The 17,188-nt window shown below is 49.1% G+C and overlaps 3 protein-coding genes across 3 annotated transcripts; all 3 read right to left on the reverse strand.

Annotated features, from left to right (window-relative positions):
• Window positions 1-3,280: 3,280 nt before the first annotated feature.
• On the reverse strand, window positions 3,281-4,851 carry P152DRAFT_446646 (uncharacterized protein; the record flags this gene model as incomplete). The annotated part of the gene is made up of 3 exons (XM_033677932.1): window positions 3,281-3,984; window positions 4,065-4,422; window positions 4,525-4,851. The coding sequence occupies 3 exons, from the start codon at window positions 4,849-4,851 to the stop codon at window positions 3,281-3,283; spliced, it is 1,389 nt and encodes a 462-aa protein (XP_033537230.1).
• A 1,356-nt stretch (window positions 4,852-6,207) lies between these two features.
• P152DRAFT_479508 (uncharacterized protein) lies at window positions 6,208-8,135 on the reverse strand. The gene is made up of 4 exons (XM_033681718.1): window positions 7,504-8,135; window positions 7,357-7,438; window positions 6,808-7,308; window positions 6,208-6,426 (listed from the first exon to the last, which is right to left on the reverse strand). The coding sequence occupies exons 1-4, from the start codon at window positions 8,103-8,105 to the stop codon at window positions 6,343-6,345; spliced, it is 1,269 nt and encodes a 422-aa protein (XP_033537231.1). The 5' UTR covers window positions 8,106-8,135; the 3' UTR covers window positions 6,208-6,342.
• A 5,706-nt stretch (window positions 8,136-13,841) lies between these two features.
• Window positions 13,842-14,847, reverse strand: P152DRAFT_455310 (uncharacterized protein). Its single transcript, XM_033678762.1, has one exon. It carries the CDS (start codon window positions 14,699-14,701, stop codon window positions 14,024-14,026), a length of 678 nt encoding a protein of 225 aa, XP_033537232.1. The 5' UTR covers window positions 14,702-14,847; the 3' UTR covers window positions 13,842-14,023.
• Window positions 14,848-17,188: the final 2,341 nt, after the last annotated feature.

Consider the following 17,188-nt stretch of genomic DNA (forward strand, 5'->3'; position numbering starts at 1 on the left):
ATGGTGACTGTGGAGATGATGTGGTTCCTGGAAGAGAAAGGAAGGATGGGCTCTGCGTAGAATGCATTCGGTGGGTGTCTTGCACATGATGGAGGCCTGAACGCCAAGCAAGCGGACCCGTGACTCTCCCATTGTTTTTCGTTTCCAACAGCAGCTGCCCGCTGGAACGCGTATTCCAACGCACCCTAGTCCGACGTGCTCGTGCAAACTTTTGCCTTTCTCTCACGCACCCAGCCTGTTCCCACGAACGACCTGTTCCCACCCACGACGCTCCCCCACCCACAATCATCCGGAGATCCCAAGGGAGTTTTGCAACTTCATTGCTAATGACTGGGAACATGTGAATTAGGCGCTACATACAGAGCATAGAGCACTGTTTTGAGGTAAGGTAAAACTTCCTAAGCGACCATATCGCCTCATGAAGTCCGGTGCGCTGGTTAACTTCGGTATATCATTAACGTAGCGAGGAAGGCGGGATTACAGTATATCAATTTTTGCATTGGTAGGATAACGTGACGAAATGGATGACGGTATCTAGCAACTCACTTGGTACTGAGAGATTCTCCCCCGCCTAGAATGAGACCCAATGATATATAGGTTTTCCCCACCTCGTGCACGGCCCCACACAGTGCACGAAATGATATCGCGACATTCAATATGTAATTAGTTATATCTTTACCAAAATGAATCAGATTGAGCTCGCTCTTGCTGCGTTGGAGTTGGAGGAGAAACCTAATTATACTAAGACTGCAAAAGAGTATGGAATCGACCGTACAACATTATCTAGGAGACATCGCCAAAAAACCACCTCTAGGCAAGATGCGGACTTGAACAGAGGAAAACTCCATGGATTCCAGGAGAAGAAACTTGTTTCGTATATCAACGACCTCTGTAGGCGTGGTTTTCCGCCTACTACTACAATGGTACGGAACTTTGCCTGCGATATTGCGAAACAAGACATAGGCAAGAACTGGGTCTCTAGATTCGTGGAGCGGCATGAGACGATGCTCGACGGGAGATATCTCAACGTTATCGAGTCCTCCAGGACCCGGGCGGATAAGGAGCAAGACTATCGTGATTTCTACGCCTTATTAGCCCAAAAGATTACGGAATACGACATTGATCGGGAGAATATGTACAATATGGATGAAAAGGGCTTCCTTATGGGGATCATGACCAAGATGAGACGGATCGTCTCAAAGGCGGTTTTATCGCAAAATAAGAGCCTAGGGGCCACGACGGATGGTAATCGTGAGTGGATTACCATTCTTGCATGTATCTGTGCGGATGGTTCCTGGTTACCGCCCGGTCTAATTTACCAGGCGGTTTCCGGTAATCTCCAGGACTCTTGGCTCCAGGATTTTGACACGGAGAACCACCAGGCCTTTTTTGCTTCATCTCCATCAGGATGGACGAACGATGATCTAGGATTCCATTGGTTGACTACCGTTTTTGAGCGGTATACGAAGCCGAAGGCGAGACGGAGATATCGTCTCTTGGTTATCGACGGGCACGGTAGCCATATCAATATGAGATTCCTGGATTGGTGCCACGAAAACCGTATTTTGGTATGCTGGTACCCTCCACATACCACTCATCGCCTACAACCGCTCGACGTTAGCCTGTTTTCACCTCTTGCGACCTATTATGGGCAGGAACTCAATACCTTCATATCTGAGTGCCAGGGACTCTGTTCTATCACGAAACGAGAGTTTTTTCGCTTATTTTGGGCGGCATGGCATAAAGCTTTCACTCCTGCCAATATTCGAAGTGGTTGGGAAAAAACAGGACTGGATCCACTAGATCAGTCCGTGGTCCTACAGGCTATCGGGATTAGCGAAACAACCTCTCGACCGGGCTCAAATGCATCATCGGCAGATTCTCACCTCTCGTCAACGGACTGGAGACAGGTGAAACGGATTATCCATGGTGCTGTAGGTGATGCGGTTACTTCGGAGTCGAAAAAGCTTCTCAGCTCGGTCGCACAGCTTTCAACCGATATTACCCTCTTACGAGCGGAAAACCAGGGTCTACGAAAGGCTATCATCAACGAGAAAAAGAAACGTAAGAGGGCGAAGCCGTTATTTGAAGAGTTACGTGCTGAAACTGGTATAAAGGCACAGTTTTTCAGTCCCTCTAAGATCCAGAGAGCTCGCGAACTTCAAACACAGAGAGAACAGGAAAAGGTCGATCAAGAGGCACAAAGACAACAGGATAAGGTAGAGAGAGCACAACGCAAGATAGAGAAGGAAAAAAAGATGATAGAAAACCGTCTCCAACGAGATGAGGCACGTACAAGGAGGGCTACGGAGAAGACCCTTTTGGCGAAAGAGAGGCAGGTTAGTAAGGAGGCTCGATTAGCCACCCTCCAGATCCGCAGGGAGTCTAGATCCTTTAGAACCACCAAGAGAAAGTCTATACAGGTGGTTTCAAGGCGAAGTCTACAGCCTCACGTTATCCCCAGTGGTCAAGAAGATACAGAGGGGGGTCCTTCGTCTGGGCGCCCACGGCGTGAGAAACGCCTCCCAAAACGCCTACAGGACTACGAATTAGGTGGGAAATAAGGCTCTATCTACACAGACCTCACCACCAGCTTTTTCTACATAATTTACTTTTTTATGGGTGCGAGTAGCCTCAAAAACATATCCAAAATATCTAGTGAAATCGTGCATTGAGTGGGACCGTGCACGACCCCGGGAAAACCCGTATTCGAGTAAGCCCCACTAGCAATTCTGCTTCTCTTGCAATTCCCGGCGCAATAACGGAGTAGAACCCAAGAGCAGAGTCGTGAAATCATCCAAATCCCACTCTCAGCGCCGACGCTGTGGTGTAGATGGGTATACGGGACAATTAAAACTCATGTGTCCAAAGTCTTCGCCTAAATGTTTCAGAAAGCACAGTGTTAGAGCTTATTGTCCTATAGTGATAATTCCACAGTAGAAAAGCAGCATCACACAGCTGCCTTCCGTTCTTGGGGTACTTACATCGGTAACATTGTGTCTTTGGACAGCTGGGGGAAGAGTGCCCGGTTTGCTTGCACCTAGTGCAGGTGGATGTCAAGCGGGACTGGAAAGAACTGGCAGCTTGCGGCGAACGAATGGGTGACGCGACACCGAAGCGAAGTGTATCAAGGAGGGACGGCGACGCAGCGGTCCGCGAAAGACCAGGAGCGGTTGTCCTAGTAAGACATCGTGGAGGCGTGAGCGGCGGTGATTGTGGATAGGCCGATGACGGGGCCAGCGCCTTTCTTGTTTGCGAAAATCCAAGGCGAGCCGTGTATTCAGTCTGTTTGAGGGCTGCCCCCGATCGTCAACAAGTTGAATCGGCTTGAGATCGCGAGGTCTTCCTCGGAGGCCCGCCTCCGTGTGCTGCCGGCATGCTGTGCCATCCCCCATTCAAGGTGGCCAGCAGCAAGTCTGAACGCCCGAGCGAGCTCGTTTCTGTCAATATCGTAGACCATTCGGCCCTGGCAAGTATAAGCGCCGTTAAGGATGCGCACCAAACTCAGGAAACTGAGTCGCAAGTTATACTGGAATCCAGATTGGTGCTTGAATGGTCCAAGACGGAGAAGGCTTTTGTTCAAACCAGCAGAGGTGAATAGACCTTTCCCTCCTCTCTCGACTTGAAAGGGTGCTCTAGCTGCGCGGAGAGAGCGTAGGAACTCATTGCATCTCTTCTCCACGTTCCGTCTGAGATCTCGTATATCGCGCTCCTCTCGTTGGCGGAGCTGCTCAAACCCTTTGTCCTGTAGACGGTCGCCTCCGCGATCCAGAAACTTGATAATTTTGACGAGGATCAGCAGACAGTTGGGGAAGAGGACGTTATATCGCTCCTTCAATATGAGGTCGTAGAGATCGTCGTTCGTCATGTCATCGTATGCACCAGATTTTAGGGAGTCCAACATCCTCGTTACATAGTCCATATATATCTGAAATCGCTCGCGTTGAAAGTCGTGCTTAGTCCACCTTGGCTGGTCCTGCTTATCTTAGGGACAAGAGCAATGTTAGCAGTCAATCTCCACAGATTATGACAAGAAAATAAAGAATCGGAAACAGTCTCCTAACCTTCTATGTCTTTCCGGACTATTGCAGTACAGTTTTCGCGCACATCAGTCATCCAAGGACTCCTTTTCCAGGTGCCATTGGCTCGACGGAATGCTTGCATTGCCTCAATAATGAAGAGGCTCCGCAATGCGCTTTTGTCTTCGAGATAGTTAAGCGCATAGCTCGGATGGAAGCCGTTCACACAGGTGTAACGTTGGCCTTGGACCGTGACTCGATAATCGCGGGTGCGTCCTATTCCGATGCACTGGAAGCCTTTATACTTGGTAGAATGCGGGCTGCGATAACAGCAGAACACCACATCTGGCTGCTTCTGTTGGATCATCTCAAGGAATATGGCATATGCTTCATTGAGTTCTTCCTAATATTCGTCCAGGCTTTTGCTCACAGGGATCTTGTGGAAGGGGAACGCGTCGAAGCAGCTTATCTTCTCCAGGCCACACCCAGTAACTGTCTTGCAGACTTCGTCCACGGCGTCCAAAGTATCGCAGTCCTTCACGGTTTGGTGGTGATCGGAGAAATAACGTTGATGCTCTGCAGGCTGCTGAAGGACAATCACGACACCGCCTTTCGTCTCCGGCATGGCTAGCCACTTTGCAAATTTGGCCTCCTTGTCGGAAATATCTTCTCCATTATTTTGAAGACAGCGGCCATAACTCTCAATTGCTCGAGCATGGCCTCCAGGACTAACGAAGGGATCTGGGGTTGCAAGTCTAGTACCGAGAAGGGGTTCAAGCCGATGATCAATTGGAACCCCCAGACACGAACCCGGCAATCGAACATCCGCCATAATCCCTATGTAGATACCCGTGAACTACTGGAAATAGGGTTCAGACGAATCCTCTCTTTCCTTAGCGCCGGCATGGTGCCGTATATGTAGCCGATGGGATCTTAGACGAGGCTGGCAGCGTAGATGGCGGCGGCGCAGCAAAATGCAGGCTGCCTTCTCTGTTCATCCACGTCTCAGTCAAGACTAGGATTCGCTCACGGCGTCAAGCAGGCCAACAGATTTAGGAGAGAAAAGCCCGCATGAGGACGCGTTCGGAATGATTGGCTGTGATTGACGATAATGGATTCCTATACCAATCAGCGCAGGCGATACGCCAACTTAGTTGATAGATGATTGCCCAGTGACTCCCTCGAAAAGTGCAGAACACCCAGCCTCCACATGGTAAGGGTTAGCAGCGGGTGATTGGGTTGACCTATTGCAAGGTACCTTGAACTGAATCTATGTTTACAAAAGGACAAAAGGCGCAGCCGGTTTTGCAAACTACTGAGTCGATTGAGTATACCGTGGACAGGTACTGTACGACAGCTCACACTACAGGGACGGGAGCGAGGTGGGGATTTTGACAGTCTGGGACTATACAAAAGGAAGGTTAAGAATAATCAGCGCGACAGTTGGGTGAAGTTAATCTGCACAACCCATGGCCGGCCCAGCCCGTAATGGCAGCCCGTAATGGTTCGGTCCGCAGGCACTACGGTAGAGCACCCTAGAGTAACCCCCGCAATCCGAATTGACAGTTTGGAGTATTTCTATCGATAAGTCCAACAACCCTGAGCTGTCGAAGGCCATCAACTCTGTTTCGATGGTACCGCGATGCGACGCGCTGCTACCTCTATCCGTCGGATGTATCAGAGCCAGCCCCTAATACAAACAACTCGCATTCGCCACCTTAGGAGACGGACTTTCGGCGAAGTCGATGGTTTAGGAGAGGCTGGACGCTTCAAGAGCTGATCGCTCCTATGGTAGTCGAGTATTTCTCTAAAGACCGAGTGTGGCTAGGAAACAAGAGATCGCTCGAACGGCAGATTCGCGAAATCACCGGAATTCCTGCCGCGTCGAGGAGGAGCATTCTCTCAACTTAGCGTAAAAGAACAACTGTTATGGGCTCAAGGTCGCGAGACAACGGAAGGCGGAAGACCAAGCATACTCATTGCTGGGGATTTTCGGGGTGAAGCATGGCAATGATTTACGGGGAAGGAATAGACGAAGCGTTCCGACTCATATCAGCTTACTAAGAGTGCGATCTTGGCGGGAAACTTCCCGCCAAGATCGCATTTGCACGTGATCGGCCCGATTCCTCTTACTAATTATGTGTTTCGAGGTTTACGTCACAGAGTCGTTCATCTTATCTCCAGATCGCTCTTCAGTAACCTTCCCCCACTGCGAGATGGAACGCCGGCCGGGCTGGAACGAATTCAAGGATCTTTGACTTCGAACCAGCTCAGAAGCTCTACGCACATTATAGCTCTTATAAATCTACGCAAATTGCACTCTTTAGTCGTTCTCGACATGCGAAACTATGGGATGACCGGCTCCAAGTTTCGTCTTTCGAGTTAGGTCGACGCCAGGTTGGCCACGCTGGTCAGCGTGTCAGGATGTTCCTGTAACGGACGGTCCAGAATCTGCTTTGTTCCGCCGTGACTGAGATTTGACCCTCTTCGAATAGGAAAAGTCGCTTGAGTGTCTCACTGATGAGACACTTTCAGTCGAAGTAGTGCTAATGCGACGGTTGTGCATGTTGGGGGTCAGTTGGTCACTCCGTCGACCGAAATCAGCTTTCGGAGAGTCTGGAGCTCTCTGACTGCATTCCAATCTCGCTGCAATGACAGCTTTTTGGGTAAGAAATAGTGCCCGTCCCGGGAAACAGATCTCTGGTCCGACCAAGATCTGCGGAAACAACACTGCTATTGGGCCATCCATTACTGATTTCCAGGGTTCTGGCCGATCATTGAGCGCTACTTTATCATACTCGGGTCGACCGTGGTCCTCGAAGTTCCAGCCAACTGTATCAAGATCGGCTTGAAAAGTGGCCGGTTTAGGACCTTTCTGGAGCTGCTTCCATATCTCAATGGCATTTCCGAAGAAGGTTGTCAATTCCCTAGAGAAATATTCCTTATTCTGACTTGTTAGCCATGCGTCAAGTCTTTCAAGCACAAATTGCATTGCACAGCCCGATATGGAGTCGGTCTCTTGCTGTACATCAAAGACGCTAGCGATTTGGTATCGCACGATGTCCGCTCGGTCAGGTTGTATCGTGCTTAGCCAATCAAGCGCCTTTACTAGCGCGGCCAGTTCGGTGTCGGTGCTCTTCGAAAGGTAGAAGGGCTTGAAGATATACTTGCAAAGAGCTTGGGAGATAATGGCCTCAGCAATGGCACTGCGCATACATAGCGCTGGTTCTGTATTCGACGGTACTTGCAATATCCTCCGCGAGGAGGCTGCAGCCTCAATGTTGACCACCTAACTGATTTTAGCGTCGCGAAGTCCTGAATGTTTCTGTTGACTCACGCAAGGGTCTGGAATTTTCTGGTGAAAGCAGTGCCACGCCAATTTATGTACGGTACCGTCTAGCTCAGAGAAGGTGCTTTCTCTTCGAGGCAGTGGTATGTTAGCTACAATGCTGAGGCATAGCGGGCGGGTATCTTTGAAACATACATCTGACTCTGTTCGAAATTCAGGATGCCGATTTGACTCTGCAGTTCCTCCACTTCTCTTTTACAGTTGTCGAAGTTGGCTGTAATCCTCTCCACCGTCAACCTCTCTATTTCTAGGTCGTGTTTGAGCCCGACGATGTCATCTTGATCTTTATCATACCGCTTCTTGTATTTTGATATCTCAGCTCGGAGCTGTCGAAGCTGCTGGCTGGTGCTCTCGCATTTTCTCCGTTCCAGCCCAAGCTCTTCCTGCAGCAGAGAAGCTACCTCATCTTCTCTTCGCTTCGATTCGCCTTTCCATTTTTCATACCCAGCTATGAACTCTTCTTTGAGCAGTCCCTTTTCCGTTCTTAGCTTGACCACTTCTTTTTGCAGGGCTTCGATGGCTTTCTCTTTACTTCCAATGATCTGGTGCTTCTCTGCCGTCTCTTGCTCTAACGCCGACAATTTGGTACAAATATTTTCATAATCCAAAATTCCGTCAGAGAATTTTAACAATTCCTCAACCTCACGGCGAATTGTCGAAAGACGCGTTAAGACCGGCTTGCTTAATGCTCTCTTTGCAGATCCTGTCGAAGATGATTGCTTGCTCTTATCTGCCATTTCCAAACAAGGGTGATTGGATCAGTAGCAGGAAATTCCATAGTACTGGGAAAGGAAGGTCTTAAATAGCCGCACTTCCGGTCACTCAATGCGTAGAGACTGGTAGTTGGAGGACCAGCCCACCCTGTAGCTTTCTGAGTATGCAACCCCGCCTGCTCCTCGGGGAACCAACCAATAATATATCGGTCCTTGCGTCAATTGGTGCATACTGCGTGTTTACGTGGCACTAGTTGCGGCTGGTGCCGCAATCGCGGTATTATTTGGGTGACATGATTTGGCATCGTGATGAGTCCGATTGATGGTTTGCAGGAGAGCAGGCTGTTCTTGGTGTACTACCAAGGCTGCAAAGGTGCTGTGTTGTTGTGGCTAGGTTTGTCATTCCATCGCTTTCCATCATCCGCAACACCACCTCTTCCCCAATGGTCGTCGAGGGCAAATGGGCATAAGCACGTCAGTAAATCCTCAAAACACTACTTCATTGGCCCTCTGTTACTTCGTTGAATTTTCTCATCCCTTTGATATTGTTACATGGAAGGAAGGACGAATGATGCCCTACCAGACTCCCGTAATTTCTCTTCCCCTGCCTCTGGTGCCGCGCACATAGACGAGCTTAAGCTGACACTTCAGAGAGATGGACCTTCCCGACCTTCCTTACGAGTTACTCCTTTCCATAAGCGGCTTACTAGAGCGGTTTTGCTATATCAACGCCCTGGCCCAAACCAACCAGCGACAGTATTAGGAAAGGCAGACACATGAATTCATGAAATCCACCATCTATCAGACGATCGTTACTTAGGGGTGAGCACCTATCGGCTTCCCTTGAACAATCTCCCTTCCTACCCCGGCCAAGCTTGACGTTCACGCCGAAGGAGACATATTTGACTCCGGTCTCCGCTGGAAGGAACCGATGATCGTGGAACGGTCGCGCGATGGTCGTGGGAGACGGCTGTGAGTCTGGGTCCCCCACGACTGCCTTGGACGGTTACATGTGATAATAGGATTCTCTACATCTGTACTGATGGTACTGGCAGCTACTAAATCTTCTGTCTTCTGGAGTGGCCCAAAGCACTACTGCGTTCCTATTTCCATTGTCGTGATACCGAAAGACGTGCTCATGGACCAGAATACTCAGTAAGACGATTGCGAAGAATGAACGAAGGGGCACAACCGACACCAACGGATGATCCTGGATAGAGACACTGGTCGAGGGTGTGGAAGGCTCTCGTAGTGTTTGCACCTATCTGATCTATATTATGTAAATATGGTCCGCCAAGATCACTATGCCATCTTCCTACTCATTCACTCATTGGCCTTGCTTTGGTCGTTAGTAAGATCCACTGGATGAATGCAACTTCAAGGCCAGTAATACTGCCCGGATGCCATCGATCACTCCCATATTACTGGGCTTGGCTGCTTCTGCACATCGCTTGAGAAGCCTGCCTTTATAAATTTTCGATGCTGGAGGCGGAGACGTAGAGGTTGTGTCTACGGATGACCTTGGCCTACTTGAGACAAATGATTCTCATTGAAATTCCCGATATGGTTTCCGCCCCCTTCTTGGCGTTAAATATATCTCCTGCGTGTGGCTAAAACGACTTTTCTACTTAAAAGAAAGCTTGATAGTGTCGGCTGGAATAAAGATTTGCTGCAGGCCATGTCGATACTCAGTCATTTCCCTCTCTTTGTTTTGTGTGTATGCAGCAATCGTGCTCAATGTGTCCTCTCCCGGCAAATGTGTCGTGACGGAACAACCTCCCACAATGCATTCGGATACTGCATTTAACATCCCACAAATCTGTAGCCCTCTTGGATAGGTATGTGTGATGTACGTTAGCAGAGCCTCCATCATCCGATCAGTAAAACTAGTATCGTTCCTATCTAGGCGTTTAGTGCAAGAATTGAAAATAAGTCGAGGGAAGCACTTACATGGTAGTTGTTAAGCTCGCGCTACATATCAACAAGAGGCCTATTCCAAAATGATGGACCAGGATGGACCATTTCCTACCTATCTGTTTATGCTTTTGAAGAGAGTTTCGACGTTTTCTCCTGGTCTTTGGATCATTCTGTATCTCCTGAGGATACATATCCTCCAGGATTTTATCGATCGCAACACTGGTAACATCCCGGCCAGGGGAACACAGGCTTAGCATATACGGATCGCTACGGCAGTCTTCATAAAATTGCTCCGAGTACTGGTAGAGAAGAAGCCTCGCCATTCGAAGTCGAACATGGTCGAAAACAGAGCGTTGTTTAACGGTTTCGACGCTACGAAAAGCCCGGTAGAGCTTCTTACTCACTGGGCCAGTAGACGTAGGATCAGGAGCTATATCCTGGCACCAAAACTGTGTCCAAACATTGCTGCGATGGAACGAAAGAAAGCTTGCAGGATCCTCATGGATAAAGAAGTCAGCAGTTTTGATGACTCTTATTATTTTGTCGATGGTAAGAGATTTGTCACCATGGTCTCCGTAAAATTAAGGTTAGGGCGTTAAGAGCTCTAAGATACGGCGTGCCTGCACATGATGGTGTTGGTATGTTGCTGCACAATGGAGATCCACTGCTAAGCTGAGCTCGGCGAGGCAACATTCATCTCAGACTGATCAGCATTCTCTATCTCTTTCGGTTGCCCAGGGGCGGAGGGTAGTCCTGGGGATGGTGAAGGTGAAGAATTTGGAGCTGACAAAGTGACCAGATCCTGGCCTGAGTCCTGAGTGTTGCTCATAACTTGGTCCTGAAGATCCCATTACCAGTTATCAGCATTTACGGACAATAGAGAAGGATCTTCTAGTCTAGTAGAGATAATGGTGACGATACAATTGCTATTACAAGGCATCGAGTTAAAGAAATATAAGTTAGCATGTAAAGGCTCGAGAAACAATCGTGGCATATTCTAGACACAGGCATCGGCTAAATTTAGCAATGTTCAAAATCAAGCTCATGCTAGACCCTCGAAACAAATCACCCCTGTCTTCAGGGCCCTGAAGACAGGGGTAATGCAAGGCTCTAAAAGCGCATGGAAACAACACGTCGTCTTTGCCTGGAGCCCCTTTGGGCCACTGTACTGATGACGTCATGTATCTAACATTACAAGTACGATTCCTATCGTTTCATGCACTTCGGTGCTTAACCTCCCTCCCTGTGTGCCGGGCACCCCTGCTTGCCGAGCAAAACCATTGGTACTTTGACTTCAATGCAAGCCAGACACTGCACAGATATCAATACTTCTATAGTTCAGTTTAAATATTGCGCTGTAGCTATCTATTAACATTCGAGACCTTCCTATCGCGAAAACTTACGTTGGCGTGGTCGCATTCGAGCCTGGTTTCCGGAGAGTCTCCCATCTTAGCACTCGAGAATATCTTCACCACAGCACCACCATCGCACTTTTATTAATCCTAAAGCATGTAAGAAGCTCATATTCAAGCCTTAGAGTCCGAAAACAAAGTTAGAACTATTATTAATAAACGTGGCTGGTGTATCGCGCAAAATTACGAAAGTTCGCCACGCAAATCGGTACTTCCGATCACAACGATGGCCAGTCCTGGCTACTGCGATACGATTATGCACGTGCTATACATATCATGATGTATTATTACTGAAGTAATCTGCTGTATTGTGTCGCACGTGATGTGCTAAAATGGTTGGGAGTGAGGTGCTATTGTTCCAGCAGCGAAGTTGTTGTATTGTTGTGTGTTCTTTTTATCTGAAAGTTGCGTTCAAGTTGCGTGTTCTTATGTCAATGCCTGGTCCCCTGGCCCTCCAGATATATGAGATTCGTGGCAAGTTTATTAATGCAGTTTGTAGCCTCGAGCTCCCTTAGATGAAACCTTGGTCTGCGACATATTGTTATTGCCATGGTCGTGGCTGATTTCGCCTGTGGCTGCTGCAGTCTAACCACTCCTGGCACATCCAGAACTCCCTGCGTGCAGAAACGGGAACGCCGTCGCTAGCCGTTCTTCCTCAGAATCCCTCTAAGCCGCCTCACGAGAAGCGTTCTTTTCGAAATGCTACCCAACTTCAGTTTCTGATCTGTCGCTGACTGATCTGACATCCCAATAAATAGTAAACCCTCCGGTACTTGGTTAAATTGACGTCAGTCATCATCCTCGGCTGCGGGATCCTTAATAGGATATGTCGACGCCTGCCCTGTTTCAGGCCGTTTCGGCAGGTCCTCATAGAAGTCAGCAAGCATGTTCTCCGATACTCGCCGCGAAGGGTGATCTTTCGCCATAACTCTCCGCTTTAAAATAACAACACGCTCTAGCAGCTGCACCGCTTTGACCTGTCCGTTTGCGTGATATGCTCTGGCGAGCTCGTGCTGCGACGCCAGTCGTGAGGGATGGTCTTCTGCGAGCACTTCCGCTTGCATCGCGACAACACGCTCCAGCAGCTCGACCGCCTCCTCGACCTGTCCGTTTGCTTGATATGCTCCGGCGAGCACCTCCCCACCTTCAGACAGAGCTTGCTCTGCTCCGCTTTATCTTGGCATATCCCGTTCTCGTTTATGCGTGCCACATGGGGCAGATATTGTCTCCAGATCTCACGATTCGCGTAGTCGTCAGACGGAAAGACTTTCAAGAGGTGTTGCAGTGCCGCCCTGCTCGTGTCGGCTTCACGGCCTTTCCGACAATTCCATATTTTCGCCGACATGGAAAAGCCTGTGCATGTCAAGCATCTTGCCGTCGTCCCTTCTCTCGAGAAACGAGTAAGAACAGGGCGTACCGAGAGCCCTGTCTATCGATACTTGCGAATCAGCAGCAGGTAGGATGGTACGTGGAATTGCCTTCCATTCAATGCACGAGATGAAGGTAAGAGGGTCTGCCGCCACTGTGTCGTGCTTGAGAATCTAGTTAAAACTGACTGTCCATGTCTTTGCCACCGCGTTCTTCGACGTTTTGTATCGTGAGTTGTCTGCAAATTCAATACTCATGATCTCGATGGCGTCCTGCCCCCAGCTCTTGAGCAGCTCATGATACTCTGCGATAGAGCTTCTGTTGGTGTTGATGTATGCGGCCACTTGAGTGATGGCCAAAGGGAGATACTCTAGCTCAATGAGCAGGTTTGTCATAAGCGTATTGTCGTTGGGCAAGCGTTTCGGATGTAACGGCTTCTTGAGCAAGTTCATCGTCTCTTGTATCTCCATCTTTTCGACTTCGATCATATCGCTACCTGCAACGAACTGCGCAACTTCATTGTACCGGGTTGTGAACAAAGTGGGGCCGCTGTTGCTCTCGGGCAAAAACTCCAACAAGCCTTCCCCTTCCTCGAGACTGCGGAGGAGGTCCATGTCGTCGGCATTGTCAACAGTCTGGGTTGATGTCAGCACGAACGGCGTTCCCAGAGCTAGGGTCGTTGAATGGCGCTTGATTGTCCGCCGGTTCCAATTTGTACGTTCTTGGCATTAGCAACTCTGGTGCTAGCAGTGGTCCGGAGGAAGGTCGCTGTTCTGGAGTACCGAAGATGTTGGCGGCGACCACATAAGAGTTGACGTCCAGCTTTGGGATATTAGTCATTAACCCTTGAGCGAGGTATCTGTAGCCAGTGGAATCAGTGCAGGTTGAGAGAAGCTCCTAGCTGTGGATGAGAAAGTGTCCTAAAGCTTGGCCTATCGGGGGTAGAACAACTCACAAGGACGGCTTCATGCAGAACACTCCGCTCGCCGAGTACGAGACCTTTTGCAAGTTTCTCAAGTTTAGCACAGCCTGCCAAGAGACGGCTTGTAATATGATAGCCTCTGTCTCGTTGTAGGTTCTCTAGGAATCGGACAAAGGAGGCCATATGTTTGACGCTCGTCAACGCGTAGTCATCTTCTGGATTCCTAATCACGGCTGAAAGCAGCGCGAGAGTCGCTGAAAACATGCTCTGTAGTGGTTCCCTTGGTAAGTTAACCACGGTGAACTACTGAAGAGGTCCTTTGCCTACCAAATCTCTACGAGCGGTAGAGTTTCCAGGCAGGGGGTCATGGCAAGAGTTGCTCGGGCAGCTCTAGCGCAATTGTCGGTGAAGAAGCCTAGACGATCCATAGCCGGCGATGGTAGGTGTTGCGCTATATTACTAATTCGTATCTCTTCTGAATTATAGAGTTCTGCAGCGGCGCGGATCATGCCTACACAATCGTAGTACGCAAGATGCAGAGCGGTAACTGAACTGCTCAGGCTTGCCGGGTTTGGATGGAGATGGTATTCTGGTCGGACAGCCGGTGGCACAGCGTCCCGCCAAGCTGTTAGCTCATCCCGAAGCTGCGAGATTTCGTTAATCGTCGACATCCCTTGAACTCTATCGTACGTCCTGTTCAGCAAATGTCTGTGTACCCTCGACTCGATGATGGCCAGTTGGACCCTTAGCTTGAAGATCTTAATATTGTCCACCGCATGTGTAGAGTTGAGATCCCGAACTCCCCTAAGGAGATTCTCATCCGGTAGATGAACTTGAATGTTGTCCAGTTCGAGGGCAGGATGCTGTTTTGCTTTTATGCTTGAAGTCGTATCAAGTAGGAACGCTGTCCAAAATATACGACGCCGTTGCTCTGCCTCCGCGGGACTCAATTCTAGGTCAGGACTTTCCTTGTGAAACCCCAAGAGCTGTATCATCCTCATTGCCGAGGAGATGAGAAGTATCATAGTCCGTAAGTCCGCCGTTCTCTTCAAGAAGCATGCCATAACCAGTATCGCCTGGACAGCCAGAACATTAGGGCTTATTAGGATAATCTCAGCTTGGAGAAAATAGGCAGTTTTGAAAAAAGCCCACGAAAACTCCGATACTTTATGAAAGGATTTGTCCACTGCCCTGGATTGAGTTGTGATAGCAACGATGGCATTAGTACATGCCACCCACGCCGGGTTTTCGAGGGCCCTTTCGTCTGGCGTCTGGCGCTGACACAACATCCTAAGCGACTCAGGATGGAAGATAGGAATAGTCGCGTTTAGGTCCTCGAGGAAGAACTCAACCATGCTAATTAATTCGCCTTTAGGTAACGTAGGCGCAAATAGGTTCCTGCGCGGGAGCATCTCAGACATCTTCTTTCTAAGATCTTGAACCTCACTTTCGGTAAAATGCGCTCCTGGAAAGTCAGGTGGAGGCTTTAGTAGAGTCGGAACGCTGTTTGAATCGGACAGCATTAGTGGACATGCGTTTGAGGTCGTTACGATCGGAGCTGTATAGTCTGTGATGGCTGACGATTGCGCGTTCCCGTTTCTTCCCGTGGCGGGTGTCGAAATCTGAGAAGACATCCCAATAGAATGTTCCTCAAGCGGTGACGTCTCTGCTTGATGGGCAGCGGAAGACTTGAGTAACTCCTCCATAGCCTCCATTCGCTCCTCTAGTGCACGTATATACTCTCTCCTACATCAGGAATCAGCTTCCCTTGTGTTTGGTTGCAAAACATGGAGCTAACTGACGTCTTGCCTTTTCCTCTTTTTCTTGCTTGTCCATAAGAGCATGTTGAACTTTGAGCGTCACAGGGCGAGCAAGTTGGCGTAGCAGCATCGCATCGAATTTTCTTGGCCTGACACTGTTCACATGCCTGTGCCATGTTAGTAATAGGAACCGGGGTGTATCTTAAGTCGAGATCGAACCAGCAGAGTTTCACGTGGAGTTACAATACCTGTTTGACGCGACGTTTCTTCTGCCGAGACGCCTGGCCTCTTCCCAACTCCATGAGCGACGACAATACCGCGAGAGGCGGGCGGCTCAGTCTTCCCTTGGCATAAAAAAGAGTCAATCAGCAAGAATACAGTTGCGCTGCGTCTAGCAGAGGCAATAAGTATTGTACTTCAATACGCAGCAGAGAAAAGCGGTAGGTTTTATCGGTGGAGAGTTCCTTGCACACGGTTGACGTACTTTGCATTTGCCCGGAAGCAAACGGTCCGATATACCCTGTAGATGATGATACAACCTCCATCGATTGGCCCACTAGCCATCGGAACGCGATAGAAGGAGGCTGGTGAGATTTTCCCACCAGGTTTTGAGATTTTCCCACCATTTGAGATTTTCCCACCAGCTCTTGTTTAGTGGAAATTAATCGCTCAACTGAGCCTAGTGCGTATTTCCATATATCTTCTTCTGCAGACAACTTCAATGTTCAATCTGGTCTTTCTCTCACAATCTCCGCATGGAGGTGTTTCTTGCCAGAGATCAGGTTTTCGGGATATCTTTGTTTTTCGGCGTTTTCCGGTTTCCTACCCGTGACCCCCATTTCTTGCTCGTATTTAGGTCTCAGCATCGACACTATAATACAGTTACAACCTCTCCTGTTGAAGGAATGCATAGGGTTTTGAAGGACCACCTTATGTCTTCAAGAGGCGACTTGCTACGTGTTGTTGGAAGGATTGAGCAGATGGTCAAGAGTTAATACAACAAGTACAGGAAACAGATTGCTTCTTCTAAACACAGCATTAAATTTGAGCACAGACTGGAGTCAATGCCATTCCTACCTCCTGGCATTCATGACATCCTTACGCCAGCGGCAATTGAACGCATTAGACAACAGGATCTGCTGCGCCAGAAGGAGCAGAGACAACGTCGTAGGAGGCGTCCTTGTTCTGGCCTCTATGAGAAGATAAACGGTCTTCCATGTCATCATACGCTACGAGATGTGATAAATTCTGGATCGACGTTACGACCAAATCACCTTTACGACGATCATTGGCGCTATCAACGTGAGCAAGGACGGTCAATAAGCCTCTCTCCAAGGCCATATCAATCTATCCTAGAGCCGCTTCCGGCTCAAACAAGAGGTGCGCCGAGGAAGAACGAGGCATCAACTCGTCGAGATCTATCAGCTTTTGAACGACGTGTACCGCCTTCTCTACCACAACCTCAAGGTCAATCACTTACTGAGGTCTTACGGCACACAAACACCTCTGTCGCTGTGTCAATTCCTACATCTGCACTACCTACGAATGCTATAACTCGTCGAGATCCTTCGGGCTTTGAACGACGTGTGCCACCTTCTATCCCTCAATTTCAGCCTCCTCCTCAACCCCAGGGTCAAACACTTGCTGAGGTCTTGCGACACACAAACACAGCTGTTACCATATCAGTTCCTACATCTGCACCAGCTACGAATCCTATAACTACTCCTC

This window comes from Eremomyces bilateralis (assembly GCF_010015585.1).
Source record: "Eremomyces bilateralis CBS 781.70 unplaced genomic scaffold P152scaffold_3, whole genome shotgun sequence".
Classification (NCBI taxonomy): domain Eukaryota; kingdom Fungi; phylum Ascomycota; class Dothideomycetes; order Eremomycetales; family Eremomycetaceae; genus Eremomyces; species Eremomyces bilateralis.